Source organism: Macaca thibetana, chromosome 1 (genome assembly GCF_024542745.1).
Source record: "Macaca thibetana thibetana isolate TM-01 chromosome 1, ASM2454274v1, whole genome shotgun sequence".
In the NCBI taxonomy this organism is placed as follows: domain Eukaryota; kingdom Metazoa; phylum Chordata; class Mammalia; order Primates; family Cercopithecidae; genus Macaca; species Macaca thibetana.
In genome coordinates this window covers 63,998,997-64,019,933 of record NC_065578.1, presented here as the reverse complement: position 1 = coordinate 64,019,933, position 20,937 = coordinate 63,998,997, and the positions used below count along the sequence as shown (strand labels likewise).

Here is a 20,937-nt window from a genome sequence, read left to right as displayed (position 1 = left end):
ATCAGCGAGCGATATGTTCCAAGACCCCCAGTGGATGCCTGAAACCATAAATAGTACCAAACCTTATATATGCTATGTTCAAATTTCTTTTTCCTTCTTCACAATTTCGTGGATAGAAAATTCATTCTTACTGCAGATCTTAGCAATTTCAGCACACATTTTGTTTTCCCTTATTAAGTTGGAAACGTTTTAACCTTTTCACTGAAAGGATGTACTTTGCAGCTTCTCTTTGTCATATCCAAACTGCCAGCATCACTACTCTTGTGCTTTGGGGCCATTATTAAAGAAAATAAGGGTTATTTGAACATAAGCACTACAATACCATGACAGGTGATGTGATAACTAACCAAGATGGCTACTAAGTGATTAATGGGTGGGTAACATATAGAGTAGGTACACTGGACAGAGGGATAATTCATAGCCAAGGCAGGAGGAGCAGAACAGCAAAACATTTCATCACACTACTCAGGGCAGCATGCAATTTAAAACTTATAAGTAGTTTATTTTTGGAATGTTCCACTTAATATTTTCAGACTGCAGGTAACTAAACTGTGCAACACAAGAACACAGATAAGGGGAGACCAATGTATAGGCATTCATTTCCTCATAATGCTAAAACAGACACTTTTGTACATAAAAAGTTGTGCATTTCAAAATACACAGAAGGTAAGCTCTTACTACAGAAAGAATACTAAATAGGTAGATATTTAATGTATACTGATGTTATAAAGATTTGCATAATACTTAGAAAATAATAATGTTTTCATCATTTGCTACAAAGTGAAACAATTTTACAACAAAAAGGGGAAGAACAAAGAAGAAACAAAAATTTGGCACTTTTCAACAAAATAATTCTGCTAAAAATATTAGATAGAAAAGTATTAATTCTTTGTGGATACAGGTTATAACAATGTAGTGTGTTAACTATTACCTTGGTCTACAAATTCATGTCTACTAAGAGCTAAACAGAAGGTTTGATATTTAGCATTTATTAATAGTAAAAAAAACCCACATAAGCAGATTGTATATATCAAAAATAGTCAAAATATATCACCTCAGATTATTGATTAAAATTCATTAGCAGGTCCTAGAAAAATTTTTAAATTTTTATACTAATTTAAATATATTTTTCACAAATAAATGTATTTTTTCATATTTCACATGTGAAAAAATTAACTTCATGCTAACATTCTTTAATCAGTATACATACATGGTCCATACCTGGTTTAACAGCTCGTCCACATAACTGGGGCTGTAGAAGAACTTGCAACATGGCAGGGTTGTTTAAACTTTTCATAATTTGTACTGGATTTGGCTCTGGAAGTAAGCCCTTTTGATTACTGTGCATCTGCAATGAATATAGAAATAAGAAACATTAGAACAAGCATAAGTACAAAAGACATAATTTCAAAGGCTTTCTTCTAGAAATTCTCATTCATCTGACAAGATCTATTTTATGATAAACATAATTTGATTTATATATCTATTTTATACTCTCTACCACAATTCTCAATTACACATACAGCAAAAAATCCTCATAGAACGTCTCAAGTAAATACCAACTGGCTTTAAGAGGACTGACAATTTAGTACAATGAGTCTCATCATATCATACAAATAGAAGGATGACAAGGGAATCTTAAGTTATTAATAACTTGTTAACACAATATGAATACTTTGATACTACAGAAGAGCCTTCTTATAATGTTGATTTAAAGTTTAATTGGCCAGGCAAAGTGGCTCACACCTGTAATCGTGGCACTTTGGGACGCGGAGGCGGGAGGATCACTTGAGCCCAAGAGATCAAGATCAGCCTGGGTGACACAGTGAAACCCTGTTTCTATATTTTACAAATAAAAACTTCAAATAAAAATAAAATGAAGTTTAATAATGTGGGTTGCCTTATAATTCAAAATCTTCTTATTATTTTATTTTATTTTATTTTTTGAGACGAGTCTCACTCTGTTGCCCAGGCTGGAGTGCAGTGGCACCATCTCGGCTCACTGCAAGCTCCACCTCCCGAGTTCACACCATTCTCCTGCCTCAGCCTCCCAAGTAGCTGGGACTACAGGCGCCCGCCGCCACGCCCAGCCAATTTTTTGTATTTTTAGTAGAGATGGGGTTTCACTGTGTTAGCCAGGATGGTCTTGATCTCCTGACCTCGTGATCCACCCGCCTCGGCCTCCCAAAGTACTGGGATTACAGGCATTAGCCACCGCGCCTGGCCCAAAATCTTCTCTTTTATAAAGGTCTTTACTTGATTAATTTAGTATGAGATTAAAATGAGCTGGCCTTACATACATGCAATCGAGTAGTTTCCTAAAAATATGAAATAATTTTCAGTTTTAAAAACCAGCTTGATGGACGGGGATATTAATATATATAATTACATAAAAGATAAAAACTTTTAGCTATGAGAAAATGGAGAACTGACAAGGACAACTGGAAACTTTTGCCAATCCAGATACTGCGAAATTGAGAGGGAGAAGGTGATGCATCCAAGAAACTGACATAAAGCCTGTGAGAAACCCCTAGGGAGATAGAAGATGTGAAGGTAAACATCAGCAGAGAGCATGAGAGTGCATGGGTCCACACACAGGATAATTCAGGGAAGGGCTTTTGAGTTGTGTTTGCCTTCAGAGAGCGTGGCTTTCTTGGCCAGGACAGCAAGGTGGGAAAACAGCAGCATCACCCCAGTGACAGCCATAGGACCAACGAACAGCAGGATGGCACGCAAGTGCAGAGACAATGGGGACAAGATAACACTAGGCGGGCAGACCAGCTGGTCACTGAAAACCTTCCCACCTCCCCGACCTTCTCAGGTCCTCCCACACCCACTCTGCAGGATAGAAGAGTTATAGCGGAGGAAGGAAGAACTTGGAAAAGAGCAGGGGTGGAAATGGAAATGAAGAGAGGCTCTCTAAGGTGCAGGGCTGCCTGGCTGGGGTAGGAAAAGTGCTGGGCTCAAGCCTAGATGGTGAAGGCAGAACTTCTCTGCCCTGAGGTCCTTGCCTGCCTTCCCTAAACCCTAGCTGAGACCAGGCTTTAGCTTCCCTCTGTCCATCCCCCTCCCCACAACCTCTAAACAGTGACATACAGAAAGGTGATAGCCCCCACAGGAAATTTATATTCATACATTCAAAAGAAAAATAGCTCGACATTTGGAGAATGCAGTCACTAAAAAATAAAAGCAACAAACTGAACCACCTATAAGACAGAAAGCAGAATCATGAATGGGAAATAATAAGAATGTCAAATAAATGTAATAGACATTACAAAAATAAAATGGATTTTTACTCATAACATGAAGGAAGGACAAGCAGTTATAAAGACTAACCACTGAGAAATGCTAGATTATGAAAAACATAAGTATTGAGAAAAAATAATAGCAGCCCTCACTTACTATAGACTTGGCATTGTTCTAAACACTTTACATGAATTAGATCATTTAATCCTCAAAAAGCCAATTCTATAAAGTTGGTATTATCTCCATTCTATAGATAAAGAAACTGAAGGAATTCATGAAGCATTATTATTACCCTGTGCTTTAACAGATAGGTTAAATAGTAGAATACATGTGACTAAAAAACAAAATAGTAATTTTTTTTTTTGAGATCTCAGAGTCTCGCTGTGTTGCCCAGTCTGGAGTGAAATGGCATGATCTTGGCTCACTGCAACCTCTGCCTCCCGGGTTCAAGCAATTCTCCTGCCTTAGCCTCCCAAGTAGTTGGGATTACAGGTGCCTGCCACCACGCCTGGCTTTTTTTTTTTTTTTTTTTAAGTAGAGATCAAGTTTCGCCATGTTGGCCAGGCTGGTCTCGAACTCCTGACCTCAGGTGATCCACCTGCCTTGGCCTCCCAAAGTGCTGGGATTACAGACATGAGCTACCGCACCTGGCCCAAAACAGTGATCTTAAAGATCCAGTTAAAGAAACTGAAAATTCCAACAAACAAGAAAAAGCAAGGTGACAAAGAAAATGGAGGTAGAAGCATCAACACCTGTGATATTAGAAGTCCCTGAAGGAGAAGAAAATAAGATCTTTGAAGAAATAATGGCTGAGAAATTTCCCATTATTAAAGAACAATTGAAGAGCATAGAATGAAAGGGTTCACAGTCTCCCAAACATGATTTCTAAAGAAAAAACACACTTAGTCACATTTCTTTGTGTGACATTTAAGAACATCACAGCCAATAACAACAGAAAACCTTCTAAAAGCTTCCATTTAAAAAGAACGTATCTCTAAAGGAACAAGGAACAAACCAATATAATCTTCTTTCTCAAAGCATCAACATTAGATTCAAGAAGATAATGAATTAATATTTTCAAAGTATTGTAAGAAAAGAACTCTGAGCCTAGATTTTTAAATTCATCTAAGTTATTTAATATCACAAAGAAATAAAAATATTCTCAACTATACAAGTTCTCAAGTTTTTACCACAAGAATACCATCTTTCGAAATGTCCTAGGAGGAAGTAATCCAGCGAGAAAAGAAATAAATGCAAGATGTTATTATATAATATGTTGAAATTGAGGCATACAATATCGTAATTTTAATCTTATATACAAAGACACAACCATAAAAACCACCCAAAAACATTTAAGACTATCCTAATGTAAAAATGTAGACACCAATATGATGATAGGTATGGTAGGAAGGAGGAAGCAGATGGAGGTGAGAATAAGTGGGTAGACAGAAGTTCTGATAAACCTATGCATGTTAAAAAGTTAGGGACAATTGGCCGGGCACAGTGGCTCACCCCTGTAATCCCAGCACTTCGGGAGGCTGAGGTAGGCAGATCGCTTGAGGTCAGGAGTTCAAGACCCGTCTGGCCAACATGGTGAAACCCTGTCTCTACTAAAAATACAAAAATTAGCTGGACATGGTGGTGCATGCCTGTAATTCCGCTACTCAGGTGGCTGAGTCACGGGAATCGCTTGAACCTGGCAGGCAGAGGTTGCAGTGAGCCAAGATTGTGCCACGCACTCCAGCCTGAACAACAAAGCAAGACTCTATTTAAAAAAAAAAAAAAGTTAGGGACAGGGACAATCACCAGCAGGATAAAGATAGAATGTGTAACTCTCAAACGACACTAATGAACTTAAGGAGAAATCACGATTATCTCAATAGTTGTAGAAATATTCTGATAAAGTTCAGCACCTATTTATGATATTAAAAAAAACTCAGAAAACTTGGTATTTCCAAAGGATATGTACCAAAAACCTATAGAAAACGTTATCTAGAATACCTTATTTTTAAGACTGAGATTTCTCACTGTCACTACTATCTGACCGTAAAGGGCCTGCATGCCATGCTAAGGAAGGTGAACTTAAGCAGGCATTAAAGAATATTAAGCAAGAGAATGACATAAGCTGATTTGAGGATGAGAAAGATCTCTCCTGTGCACTGTGCAAGATGGATTAGAAGGGGAAAGACTAATGACATGGGACCACGCAGGGAATTATTCTAATCAGAGAGGTGAGAAAAGATAAGATTCTGAGTGAAGTAATCAAGATGCTGACAAGGTCCCAAGGATTTGAGAGATCTTAGGAGGTGAAATTGAAATGATGTGCTAGTATTTCTGACATTTACATTAGAAAGTGGGTGAGGGAGACCAATCACAATTAACTGAGTTTTTGATTCACATAGTTTTAGTTTGGATGAACTGATGCCATATATAGATCTTACAGAACATAGAAAAGCAAGTCCCAGAAAAAAATAGTCTTCTTTGAAATGGTGAAATTGAACTATTTACATAGCATGAAGTGGGAATGTCTAAGAATCCTTTGGATATATTAATTTAGTACTAAGAGCAGTTTGGTCTGAAATTATATGCTTGGAAGTAATCACTAATAGGCATATAAAACAGGAAGAAAATGAGAAGGCCAAATACGGAAATCTACTGATATCAGCTCTTAGGGGGAAAAATAAGTTAGGGAAAGAACACACAGGCAGATAGGAAAATGAATGGTGTGGCAGAATTCAAGGTAGTAGAGAGTTTTTTTTGTTTTGTTTTTGAGACAGGGTCTTGCTTTGTCACCCAGGCTGGAGTGCAGTGGTATAATCACAGCTCACTGTAGCCTCAAACTCCTGGGCTCAGGTTATTCTCCCACCTCAGCCTCCCAAGTAGCTGGGACTAACAGGTGCAAACCACTAAGTCTAGCTAACTTTTTGTAGAGACAGGGACTTCACCATGTTTCCCAGACTAGTCTCGAGCTCCTGGGTTCAAACAATCCTCCCACCTTGGCCTCCCAAAGTGCTTGGATTACTGGCATGAGCCACCGTGCCCAGTCAGTAGAAGGTTTTAAATGTTGCAAAGGGACCAACCAATAAAAGACTGAAATGTAATCACTAGATCTGAATATTTAAAAACCCCCATTAACTTAATGAGAACAGATTCACTTGAATAGTGGAGGCAGAAACTACATTGCATTAGACTTGAGAGGGAAATGGGAAATTAAGAAATGGTGACAACAAGTGAGGCCTAATTCTTCAAGCAACTCTGGTTATAAACCCCAGTATCTTTTGCTGTGCAAAAGCTCTTTAGTTTAATTAGATCCCATTTGTCTATTTTGGCTTTTGTTGCCATTGCTTTTGGTGTTTTAGTCATGAAGTCTTTGCCCATGCCTATGTCCTGAATGGTACGGCCTAGATTTTCTTCTAGGGCATTAAAAGAAACTACCATCAGAGTGAACAGGCAACCTACAGAACAGGAGAAAAATTTTGCAGTCTACCCATCTGACAAAGGGCTAATACATCCAGAATCTACAAAAAACTTAAACAAATTTACAAGAAAAAAATCAACCCCATCAAAAAGTGGGCAAAGGGTATGAACAGACACTTCTCAAAAGAAGGCATTTATGCAGCCAACAGACACATGAAAAACTGCTCATCATCACTGGTCATCAGAGAAATGCAAATCAAAATCACAGTGAGATATGGTCTCACGCCAGTTAGAGTGATGATCATTGAAAAGTCAGGAAACAACAGATGCTGGAGAGGATGTGGAGAAATAGGAATGCTTTTACACTGTTGGTGGGAGTGTAAATTAGTTCAACCACTGTAGAAGACAGTGTGGCAAGTCCTCAAGGATCTAGAACTAGAAATATCATTTGACCCAGCCATCCCATTACTGGGTATATACCCAAAGGATTATAAATCATTCTACTATAAAGACACATGCACACGTATGTTTATTGCGGCACTATTCACAACAGCAAAGACTTGGGGCTAACCCAAATGTCCATCAGCGATAGACTGGATTAAGAAAACGTCTGCAGGAAAAGCCAAAATTGACAAATGGGATCTCATTAAACTAAAGAGCTTCTGCACAGCAAAAGAAACTACCATCAGAGTGAACAGGCAACCTACAGAATGGGAGAAAATTTTTGCAATCGACTCATCTGACAAAGGGCTAATATCCAGAACCTACAAAGAACTCAAACAAATTTACAAGAAAAAAACAAACAACCCCATCAAAAAGTGGGCAAAGGATATGAACAGACATTTCTCAAAAGAAGACATTCATACAGCCAACAGACACATGAAAAAATGCTCATCATCGCTGGCCATCAGAGAAATGCAAATCAAAACCACAATGAGATACCATCTCACACCAGTTAGAATGGCAATCATTAAAAAGTCAGGAAACAACAGGTGCTGGAGAGGATGTGGAGAAATAGGAACACTTTTACACTGTTGGTGGGATTGTAAACTAGTTCAACCATTATGGAAAACAGTATGGCGATTCCTCAAGGATCTAGAACTAGATGTACCATATGACCCAGCCATCCCATTACTGGGTATATACCCAAAGGATTATAAATCATGCTGCTATAAAGACACATGCACACGTATGTTTATTGCGGCACTATTCACAATAGCAAAGACTCGGAATCAACCCAAATGTCCATCAGTGGCAGACTGGATTAAGAAAATGTGGCACATATACACCATGGAATACTATGCAGCCATAAAAAAGGATGAGTTTGTGTCCTTTGTAGGGACATGGATGCAGCTGGAAACCATCATTCTTAGCAAACTATCACAAGAACAGAAAACCAAACACCGCATGTTCTCACTCATAGGTGGGAACTGAACAATGAGATCACTTGGACTTGGGAAGGGGAACATCACACACCGGGGCCTATCATGGGGAGGGGGGAGGGGGGAGGGATTGCACTGGGAGTTATACCTGATGTAAATGACGAGTTGATGGGTGTTGACGAGTTGATGGGTGCAGCACACCAACATGGCACAAGTATACATACGTAACAAACCTGCACGTTATGCACATGCACCCTAGAACTTAAAGTATAATAATAATTAAAAAAAAAAAAAAAAAAAGAAAACGTCTGCAGGGAATACTATGCAGCCATAAAAAAGGATGAGTTCATGTCCTTTGCAGGGACATGGATGAAACTGGAAACCATCATTCTCAGCAAACTAACACAAGGACAGAAAACCAAACACCACATGTTCTCACTCATAGGTGGGAATAGAACAATGAGAACACATGGACACAGGGCGGGGAACATCACACTGGGGCTGTCGAGAGGTGGGGGGCTGGGGGAGTGATAGCATTGGGAGAAATGCCCAGTGTAATGATGAGTTGATGGGTACAGCAAACCAACACGGCACATGTATACCTATGTAATTGGCTGAGTACTCAATAGTCTCCCTTGTTTTGGCATTAGCCAACATCCAAGCATCCTCATATTCACTCTGCAACCAGACCACTTACCACTCCTCAAGCATGTAAATTCAGCTCATACCACTGTGTGAGTAGTTTCTGTTCCACCTAGAGTGGCTACTCACTTTCCCTCTTTAGGGTTGCCAGATGTAGCAAGTCAAAATACAGAATGTGCAGTTAAATTTGAAGTTCAGATAAACAATGAATGATTATTTTAGTGTAAGTATCTCAAGCAAAAATCTGTATTTCTCTGGCAATCCTATTCACTTCTCATCAACACAAGTCAACATCTCATCCATTCGTTAATGTCACACTCAAATGTCACCTTCAGCATAAAGTCTTTCCCAATTCCTTCAAAAATGTATTCCTTCCTTCATTCAATTAACAAATATTTACTATGCTAAGTACTAGGGTAGAAACTGTGAAGAAGGTATAGTCTCCATCTCCAAGGATCCTCCAGGCTATAGAAGTAGAGAAGAATGAGTAGACAGTTACTATAAAGAAGTAAGTACAATGTGCCACGTAAGCAAAAAGCAGACATGTACTTTCCTCTGAAAACTTCTTGAAAAAAGAGGCCGCTGGGTGCGGTGGCTCACGCCTGTAATCCCAGCACTTTGGGAGGCTGAGGTGAGCAGATCACCTGGGGTCAGGAGTTCGAGACCAGCCTGGCCAACACCCTGTCTCTACTAAAAATACAAAATTAGCCGGGCCTGGTGGCATGTGACTGTAGTCCCAGCTACTTGGGAGACCGAGGCAGAAGAATTGCTTGAACCCAGGAGGCAGAGGCTGCAGTGAGCCAAGATCGCGCCACTGCACTCCAGCCTGGGTGAAAGAGTGAAACTCCATCTCAAAACTTAAAAAAGAAAAGAAAAAGAAAAAGGAGGCATGTTACACTCAAAATTTAGAACACAAGAGAAAGTCAATATTTGCTGAATAAATGGAATTCCTTCGAAAATTTCTCAAGATAAATACACTTTACTAAACACAATTTCTTTTTTTGGTAATGACTTCTGGCTTGACTTAACAAAGAAACCATTTAACTAACTTTTTTTAAAAAAGGAAAAGTCTTCAGTGTGATGGAAACGCAATGATAGTGCACTCGACAATCAATTACTTTTGCTAGATTGGATAGATTAAAATAGTATTAGAATTTTCTATACTCTAAAAAAAGAGAAAGAAAGAGAAAAAACTTACCACACGTTGAGCTGCTATCAATGCTGCTAATGTACTTCGCCCTGGCGCTCCGGGGGCACAGAAGGAAACCTGGACTTTGCTGCCCTTGATGGTCATACCATCTGCTGCCTGCTGGACCTCTTCAGCATGCTCCGCAGTGCTATATTCGACCACTGCAAAGCCACCAACGTAATTACCTTCATCCTGTGCAAGCTGATACAATACATTCTATTAAACAGTAATTCTGATCTTTACTTAGAAACATTTATTTACAATATATAATTTTCAAATTCAAGAACAAGTGCATTGGAGCATGATACTGGTGGAAATAACGTATTCTTTCTTTATGAAAATGTTTACTAATTGCTGAGATGTACTTCTTCCTGAAGACAGGAAGATAGGAGTCTGTCAAGTTTCTATTCAATTCTTTGATTTCATTATTTATTTCAACAGTAAAAGCCCAAATGGCAATAGTCTCTACATATTAAGAAACATATAAACTGTTAATTTATAGGAAAATATGAGGACACAATAATTACAGCTTTCCTTAAAAGAAAATCACCAGGTACATGGACAGTGAAACATACTGAACAAATTATTTGACCACACATCAATGGAAAATAAAGTTAGTATTATCAAGAGAAGGTAAGAAGAACATTTCATTTTTATTTCACTATTTTAGGCAGATCCCAGGAATTGACTTAGTCAAGTATACCAAGGCAAATCTTATTTAGGAAAACTGTGTCCCAGGTTTATTAAAAGCAACACACAACTTTTATTTCTGAATGTGCTCTAAATAAACTCCTGCCATGTAGAACTCGATTTATTTCCAGTCACCCACCTGTAAGACTGTAAAGGAAGATACTAAAGTCCTGGATCTGAAAAGACTGGTACAAAGAGCAAAAATAAGAACAGGATAAGACACTAAAACGTTTCTAGGTTTTGAACGCATCTGAATTATCTTAAATACATTCACGCTATAAAGTGATAAATGACAAAATTCAGCTTAGTATGTCTTTGAGAAGACACATTTCCAATACTTCTATTTGGGTTTGCCATCTCATAAGCTGATATTACAACTAAATCACTTCTCAGTCTTTCTCAGTTTCTTTTCTCTTGTTTTTGAAGCTTATCTTTCTTCTACTTCCTTGTATATTTAGATCAGATTTCTATCTTTTCCTTCACATTATTTCTTCCTTTAAAAACTGTCATCAAATATCTTTTCCTACCCAAAGCTTTTTCCAATCACACAGGTAAAGGAAAAACATCTACCTCTTGTAAACATTTCTCTTTTTTTTTTTTTTTTTTTGAGACGGAGTCTGGCTCTGTCGCCCAGGCTGGAGTGCAGTGGCCGGATCTCAGCTCACTGCAAGCTCCACCTCCCGGGTTCCCGCCATTCTCCTGCCTCAGCCTCCCGAGTAGCTGGGACTACAGGCGCTGCCACCACGCCCGGCTAGTTTTTTTTGTATTTTTTAGTAGAGATGGGGTATCACCGTGTTAGCCAGGATGGTCTCGATCTCCTGACCTCGTGATCTGCCCGTCTCGGCCTCCCAAAGTGCTGGGATTACAGGCTTGAGCCACCGCGCCCGGCTTGTAAACATTTCTCTAACAACCCTATTCCTCTTATAATCCAAGCCAGGTCTTAAAATCAAGTTTGTAAAAGCCATTAATTAATCATTTTGGTCTCTTGACCACAAGGTAAAAGGCTGTGTCTTTAATACAGTCTATGCCAACCTACCATGCAAAAGAGCCTAAAGTTAACAGACCCACTGATAAAGAACCATCCCAAAGCTGCTTTATTAATCTTTTGAAAACTTTAAAAAGTTTTTTATTATTCTATTTCATTATAATTATCTTCATGCCGGTATAAATTATGATATTTTAAGTCTTTCAAAAAACAAAATCATTTTAAGTCCACAGCATCAGCAGTTTCAGAGACGGCTATTTCAGTTCAACCTGAGAGTCATTCAATGACACAATGGTCTGACTTGTGATCTAGTTAATTTTCCACTCTTTTGAAGTATTTTAGCAGAAGCTAAATGGTCACTCAAAAAAACGGTAGCAAATATTTTCTATGACATGTAAAGCTATACTAGATAATCTCTAAGGGCTCTTCCAACCCTGGGGTTCACAATTCAAATACAATTAATGATAAATGGCTTTTCTCTTTACATCTGTTTCAAAGGCCTCAAAGGCCACAGGATGACAACATTATAAAATTCTTAGTATTCAAGAAGAACATATCAATAAGCTAATCCTAGAGCTTTGGGAGGCCAAGGCAGGAGGATCACTTGAGCCCAGGAGTTTGAGACCAGCCTGGCAATATAGCGAGACCCAGTCTCTACTAGAAAAAAAAGAAAACTAAAAAATAGTTGGGCATAGTGATGTGGACTTGTAGTCCTAGCTACTTGGGAGGCTGAGGTAAGATCGCTTGAACCCAGGAGTGTGGGACTACTGTGGGCCATGATTCCAGCCTGGGCAACAGAGAAAGACCCTGTCACAAAAAAATTGTTAAAAATATATATTACTGTAAAATTTCACTCATGTGTGGAAGCTTAAAAAGTTGATCTCATAGAAGTATAGTGTAGAATAGTGGATACTAGGGGCTGGGGCGATTTGTGTCGCTGCTTGGGGAGATACTGGTCAAAGGATGCAACGTTTCAGTTGGATAAGAGAAACAGGTTCAAAAGATCTTTTGGACAACATGATGACTACAGTTAATAACAACATATTGTATTCTTGAAAAATGCTACAAGAGTGGATGTTAAGTGTTCTTACCACAAAAATGATAACTATGTGAGGTAATACACATGTTAATTAGCTCGATTTAGCCATTCCACAATGTAGATATACTTCAAAACATCATGTTATACATGATAAATACAATTTAAACTATCAAGTTAAATAATAAACATATATATTTTAATATATTTAATATTAAATATTTAATTATATACATATATAGATAGGTACTCCAACTCCAAAATTTTTACTGCAATACTAGGAAATCAACAAATGTATGATTAAAGAAAAATACAAAGGAGGAGAGGAAACAAGAGAGGTAAGAGGAAAAGGAGCATGGATGGGAAGGGAGTGCAGTAAAAGGGAAAAGGGAGAAGGAACAAATGGAGAAAAACGAGAGAAACAATTGATCAGTTGCCATCAAAACTGTAAGGAAAAGAGTTATATATAGTATATATATTTATTTATTTATTAGAATGCATTTAATTTTACTATAATAAACTGCTTGAAAAGTCTTGCCAGTGTTATCAGTTTTCAGGATCTTCTCTAGATGTCTAACCTACCGTGACCACATTAAGAAAGAGCTACACATTCCTTTTAAACTTCATAATACTTTTCTATCCTCCATTATATCACTCTTCATATAGGATTTGCAATTATTTGCTTACTTGCCCGTCTCTTCTATAAAACTGTGAGGCATTGAGATAGAGTATCTTTCCATTCTCTGCCTTTCCGACACTTGGCATAGTGTCTGGCACACAGAAGATGGTAAATAGAAGTTGGATAGATGAATGGATTGATGGAAAAATGGAGTGACGAATGGATGGAATGAGGTGAATGAGTAAGCAATGGATTTGCTAAGGCATACTTAACTACAAAACAATATACTTTGGCCCATAAACAGAGGAACTGATTTAAAATTTCCCATGAGATCAAAGTCTTCCCTACAGAATAATGCAGAGTTAAATTATCCATTGTGTTAATCATACAGGCATGATAAATCTGTGAGTGTATGTAGATTAGATACATATGTATATATTTTAAAATATTTCCAATAATCTCTTAAAAATACCTACCTGGCAAAATACAGGTTTATGGACACTGGAAAAAATGTGCAACAGCTCTTCTGAATCCCTGTAGTCACTGGGGAGTTTATCAATACAAAGGCACTTAGAATGAATGAGCTCTGAAGCCAATAGATTAACATCCATCCATTGTGCAAAGAGTGCTGATGCTCCCAACTGTTTACCCAATAGCTCCAATCTAGCCTTTGCAGCAAAGTCCTTTTTCATGTATTCCACAAATCCATAGCCTTTGGAATGGCCAGTAACTTCGCTATAGACCAGAAAACATCTCTCAATATTTCCATAAGCACGAACAAGTTCTTCAAACTCTTCTAATGTAAAAGAAATGGGCAGGTTGGTAATACACAGCAAAGCATCTGTTGGCTGAAGCTGGACTATTAAGTCTTTTCCTCTAAAAGAATATTGATGAAACATCTGAATTGCATTCTGGGCTTGTTCCCCATTCAATAAGGTAACAAAAGCTGGAAGATAACAAAACAAATTAAAGAGTTTTCTAGGCCAGTGAAAACACAGTAATTGAAAACACAGTAAGAAATACATCTTACTTCTGTGACCTGGTACACATAAACATACATTTTTCTGAAACAAAATTATGAGTTAATACCCCTACTATATGTAATGCATTGTGATATTTTTTATTCTATTTCACTGTGTTTTTTAATGCTGACACCTCCATTAAACTAACGTCATCAACAGTAACCCAAAATAGAAAGTACAGGGATTATATTAGGAGTTTCACTAATCCTAATAATATATTAGGAGTTTCACTCCTAATCTGACAATATTCTGGGGGGTTTTTGGTAATCTTTTCCAATTGCACACATATTTGATCTCCTCCCACCTAAAAACCTGTGATATAAAATTTTATGAAGGCTTTATATAAAACTTCACTGAAATAAAAATGAAATTACAAAATCTTTCTTTCTTCCTAGAAAGAGCTCTAAAAGACCCTATTTGACAGCAAGGACCTGAAAAAATGAAGGTACAGCAAAAACATCAAAATGTATAAAGGAGGCCATTTCTTTCTCCAATTTATGTATTTCTTTAATATCAAATTAGATTGATATAACACACAGACGCTTATAATTTGGTACACTTTTGATGAATAATATAAAATGAAAAGATTACAGGATTCTGATCTTAAGACAAGATCTTGAATATTCATAAAACAATAAATATAATCTGTCCTATCTAATGAAGTTGTTCCAGCATCAAGCAACAAATGCGTATGACAATTTATATAACCGGAAACATAATACAAATACAAATTCTAGGTCGAAGAAATATTATATACATTCATATCTGGTAAAATTACATTTTAACCATATCAATGTGTTTACCTTTTGTAATAAAAGAATATAAAAGGTTTTGAGCAATTTTATAGGAAAAGTTTAAAGCCCCTATTAAAAAAATACATAGCAATCCACAAATTACAAATAAATTGCTCTCTACAAGTTCTTCCCCCTCTCCCTCTGAAATATATAGTGAAGTTACTTCCATATGAACATCTAATTTACCCAAATTCAATTAGAACTGCATGACAATATGTTGTATACAGCAAATATGGATATAGCAAGAGACAGAGATGTAATTTAAGTAGCATGGGCAATTCTGCCTGTCATTTCACTCAACTGCCCTACCCTCAATTGGTCTTAGTGCCATGCGGCTCTCAGAGTAACAGTATCTCACCATACTGAGTGTGATGCTAACATTTAAAGAAACACATTTTTTATTTAACACATGCCCCACATGCAAGAAAACTATTGCCAAAGGAACAGCTAACTGTTCCAACATCTCTTTTCCAAAAAATGAGAAAAAAATGGCTTTACTGCCCTTATTGAGAGACTACCTCTTAGTTTCTAACAACCTTTTTTAAAAGGCTTGATTTTGATTCTATGTCTTTTCGCCTTATGCTGACATAAAATACCATTTAATTCTGTTTCCCTAAAACAAATAAACGAGCCAACAACAGTTTGTAAATACTGGTTATGTTCCCATATCAGCCCATAAAATCTCAGGTCATATTTAATTTGAATTCTCAGGGCATTTGAACCTATAAATCATTCCCTTTCTACTTTCTTTTTTCTTTTTTCTTTTTTTTTTTTTTTGAGACAGAGTCTGACTCTGTTGCCCAGGCTGGAGTGCAGTGGTGCCGATCTCAGCTCACCACAACCTCTGCCTCCCAAGTTCAAGCCATTCTCCTGCCTCAGCCTCCCAAGCAGCTGGGACTACAGGGCCTGCCACCACACCTGGCTAATTTTTGTATTTTTAGTAGAGACGAGGTTGCGCCATGTTGGTCAAGCTGGTCTCGAACTCCTGACCTCAAGTGATCCACCAACCTCAACCTCCCAAAGTGCTGGGATTATAGGCCTGAGCCACCGCACTAGGCCTTTCTTAACTTTTCATCTGGATGTACTCTCTCTTGATTCACCTTATAACTATCCAAGCTCTTTTCTCTATTTCCTTTGCTAGCTCTCTGTCCTCCACTCACACCTGTAAGGTAGTACTCCTTGGGGCGCCTTCCTGGCAGAGTCACATAGAGTAACACCTGTGTGGCCACATGTTACTCAATGTGTGGCTGCTGAATATCTTTTTTCTCACTCTACACCCTCTTCCTCTGGGGGCAATCATGCCCATTCCCATGTATTCTGTATCATGTGCCAGATACTAAGTTTGGCACTGGAAATGTTTTGGTGGACAGAACAGGTAAGATCCCTTTCAACACAGAGCTCACAATCTAATAGGGGAAGCCAGATGTTTAACAAAGAGTTACAAATGTGGTGTCACCAAAGGGGCAGTATGAGGGGCTATGAAAGCAATGAGCAAAATAACCTCATCTGAGGACTTGCAAAAGGCCTCCTATACCATTATAACCCCCAAACCCATGTTTCTAACCTTTAGCGCCACATACATCTTCATATTGACTCCCAAACATAACTCACAATTCTCATCCTCTCTCTGCCAAAAAACAAAAACAAAAATAAAACAATTAGGAAAAGACGAAGTCAAATTGTCTCTGTTTGCAGATGACATGATTGTATATTTAGAAAACCCCATCGTCTCAGGCCAGAATCTCCTTAAGCTGATAAGAAACTTCAGCAGTCTCAGAATACAAAATCAATGTGCAAAAATCACAAGCATTCCTAAACACCAATAACAGACTAACAGAGAGCCAAATCATGAGGAAACTCCCATTCACAATTGCTACAAAGAGAATAAAATATCTAGGAATCCAACTTACAAGGGATGTGAAGGACCTCTTCAAGGAGAACTACAAACCACTGCTCAAGGAAATAAGAGGGGACACAAAGAAATGGAAAAACATTCCATGCTCATGGATAGGAAGAATCAACATCGTAAAAATGGCCATACTGCCCAAAGTAATTTATAGATTCAATACTATCCCCATCAAACTACCATTGACTTTCTTCACAGAATTGGAAAAAACTACTTTAAATTTCACATGGAACCAAAAAAGAGCCTGCACAGCCAAGACAATCCTAAGCAAAAAGAACAAAGCTGGAAACATCATGCTACCTGACTTCAAACTACACTACAAGGCTACAGTAGCCAAAACAGCATGGTACTGGTACCAAAACAGATATATAGACCAACGGAACAGAACAGAGGCCTCAGAAATAACACCACACATCTACAACCATTTGATCTTTGACAAACCTGCCAAAACAAGTGATGGGGAAAGCATTCCCGATTTAAGAAAGGGTGTTGGGAAAACTGGCTAGCCATATGCAGAAAGCTGAAACTGATCCCTTTCTTACACCTTATACAAAAATTAACTCAAGGTGGATTAAAGACTTAAACGTAAGATCAAAAAATAAAAAGCCTAGAAGAAAACCTAGGCAATACCATTCAGGACATAGGTATGGGCAAAGACTTCACGACTAAAACACCAAAAGCAATGGCAACAAAAGCCAAAATTGACAAATAGGATCTAATTAAACTAAAGAGCTTCTGCACAGCAAAAGAAACTATCAGCACAGTGAACAGGCAACCTACAGAATGGGAGAAAATTTTTGCAATCTATCCACCTGACAAAGGACTAATATCTAGAATCTACAAAGAACTTAAACAAACTTACAAGAAAAAACCCAACCCCATCAAAAAGTGGGCAAAGGATATGAACAGACGCTTCTCAAAAGAAGATATTTATGCAGCCAACAAACATGAAAAAATGCTCATCATCACTGGTCATCAGAGAAATGCAAATCAAAACCACAGTGAGATACCATCTCACGCCAGTTAAAATGGCAATCATTAAAAAGTCAGGAAACAACAAATGCTAGAGAGGATTTGGAGAAATAAGAACACTTTTACACTGTTGGTGGGAGTATAAATTCATTCAACCATTGTGGAAGACAGTGTGGCAATTCCTCAAGGATCTAGAACTAGAAATACCATTTGACCCAGCAATCCCATTACTGGGTATATACCCAAAGGATTATAAATCATTCTACTATAAAGACGCATGTGCACGTATGTTTACTGCAGCACTATTTACAATAGCAAGGACTTGGATCCAACCTAAATATCCATCAATGATAGACTGAATAAAGAAAATGTGGCACATACACACCATGGAATACTATGCAGTCATAAAAAAGGATGAGTTCATGTCCTTTGCAGGGACATGGATGAAGCTGGAAACCATCATTCTCAGCAAACTAACACAAGAACAGAAAACCAAACACTGCATGTTCTCACTCATAAGTGGGAGGTGAACAATGAGAACACATGGACACAGAGAGGGGCACATCACACAACGGGGCCTGTCAGGGAGTGTGGTGTGGGGAGGGAGAGCATTAGGAGAAATACCTGATGTAGATGACAGGTTGATGGGTGCAGCAAACCACCATGGCACATGTATACCTATGTAACAAACCTGCACATTCTACACAAGTACCCCAGAACTTAAAGTATAATTTAAAGAAATCCTAATACTTCTCATTTTCCTTTACTCCCTATTTTAGCTGGTCACACAATACTCACAAATCAGAAACCTGGGAATTAACCTAAACTTTGTCTCCCTCATTTCCCATATAAAAGGAATCCTCAAATTCCACTCGTCTAATGGGTCTTGAATCCATTTCCCTTTCTTCATTCCTCTAGCTTTTCCTTTTTTTAATCCTTTCTCCACAGTGACAATAAAGTGATCTCTAAAAAACAGAAGTTTAATTGTGCCTGTTTACCGCCTTAAATGCAAAGGTTTGCTATTACTCACAGAAAAAGCCAAGTGCCAGGTTGTTAATCACACTCTACAATGCCCATTATATCTAACTCCAGCCTCATTAACTGCCATACTTCCTCCCTTCCACAATAGCTCTTTATTCTCCAAGAACACTGAAATATTTGCAGCTCCCTGTAGAGATCCAGTTATTTCAGGTATCCATATATCACACATTTAATTCCCCTGCCTATAACATCACTCCCCATACCTTAGAATACCTGGAACCTTTTAGCTGATTTTCAAATTCAGTCCATGCATTACTCCATGATGATCTCCAGGAAGCCTTCCCAGGTCCTCTCTTAGAGTTATTTTTTTATACCTCTCTATCTTGAACATTGCTCGGATTATTGCATAGATCACATCACATCATAATCTATTTGCTTAGATGCCTGCTACCCTACTAAACTGTGAGCTCCCTAAATTACTAATGAATGTATTCCACCAACTATCTTAGTACGTGACGTATGGTAGAAGTTTTGCGTCAGATGAATGAATAAATAAATGCATATATAAATCAACTAAATTTAAAACTGAAAATCTCTTTTTCCTTTTCTTAGGTATCTGCATTTGCTCAACTCAGGTTTTATGGAAGAATTTAAATAACATAATGAAATAAATTTAAAAGTTCAGGCAGTAGGGAAAGGAGGTCACATTTTCTGTTCTATAGCTTCTTCCATGTTTTACCAAGAGCACAAATTCTCTAAATAAATAAATAAATAAATAAATTCACACACTGGTTCTCATGGAAATGGTAGATGTCACTCTACAGAAAAAAGGCTGGAAGGGAATTTGGGATTAATTATATTATTATTTTCCCTGTGAAATTTAAATATCCCACAATTGGTCCCGATTCTTTTAAAAGTCATTGCATGGTCTACTATTTAGTTTATTATTGGGTCCAATTTGAAGGCAAGCATGTGCCAAAACTTTTTCCCCTAATGTATCCTATTTTACTATAATATTTTCCTCATATCTACCACAGAAATCTCTGGTTGCAAGGTTATAGTTTAGAACTGTAACCATCTTTTATCAATTGAGTTATTAATTATACATGCTTCCACAAATACCATAGGTCCCAAAATCCAAGGCAAAATCATTTAATACAATTAATGATTTCTGTGTTGTGTGATTTTAACTGGTGATTTAAGGTTTACAGTATATATCTTTAACTTATCACAGTCAACTTTCAAATGGTATCACACCACTTCATGTACTGTATAACAGACTGAAAACAGTGCAATCCCATTTCTCCTCTCCCAGCCTTTGTATTATTGCCGTTATATATTTTATTTCTACATGTGTTACAAATCTCACGATGTAATATTATTATTTTTGCTTTTAACAGTCAATTATATTTTAAAGATATTTTAATATTAAGAAAAAAGTCTTTACCCACATAATGACCATATCAGGTATTCATCATTTTGTTGGGTAGGTCCAGATTTCCATCTATAATTTTCTTCCTGCTTGTAGAACTTCCTTAAGTATTTCTTACAGTGCAAGTCTAATGGAGATGATTCTTTTAGCTTTTGTATGACTGAAAAACATCTCTATTTCATCACTGTTTCTGAAAGATATTTTCAATAGGTAAAGAATTCTATGCTGACCTGTTGTTTTTTTTTTCTTTTGGTAAAGAATGAAAAGATGTTACCCTACAGTCTTCTCGCTTGTGTTGTTTCCAAGATCTATGATCATCTTAATCTTTGTCCTACTAAATGTATTAATGATGTATACTTTTTTTCTGGCTACTTTTAAGATATTCTATCACTAACTGTAAGCAATTTGATTACAACATACCTTGTAGTTTTCTTCATGCTTTTGTACTTGAAGTTGGTTGAGCTCTGTGGATTTCTGGGATTAGAATTTTCATCAAAATTTGAAAACTTTTCAGCCACTAATTCTTTAATTTTTTTTTTAACTATTCCTACCCCCACGGACTCTAATTGTTCTTGAAGCTGTCCCACAGTTCACTGATACTCTGTTCATGTTTTACAGTCTTTT

The 20,937-nt window shown here is 37.5% G+C and overlaps 1 protein-coding gene across 4 annotated transcripts in view; it reads right to left on the bottom strand.

Moving 5' to 3' along the window:
• Positions 1–20,937, bottom strand: part of RAVER2 (ribonucleoprotein, PTB binding 2) — an 86,102-nt gene that overhangs the window by 40,505 nt on the left and 24,660 nt on the right. For 3 of the 4 annotated variants that reach the window (XR_007719355.1, XM_050757987.1, XM_050758063.1), the window contains exons 3-5: positions 13,683–14,152; positions 9,886–10,077; positions 1,222–1,348 (exon numbers count right to left, since the gene is read on the bottom strand). Coding sequence is in view for 3 of the 4 variants with exons in the window: in XM_050757987.1 (XP_050613944.1) it covers positions 1,222–1,348; positions 9,886–10,077; positions 13,683–14,152 (789 nt within the window). In the remaining variant the exon portion in view is untranslated. Of the gene's footprint in view, positions 1–1,221; positions 1,349–9,885; positions 10,078–13,682; positions 14,153–16,586; positions 16,650–20,937 lie in introns of all 4 variants that reach the window. The other variant, XM_050758146.1, reaches the window with a different exon arrangement.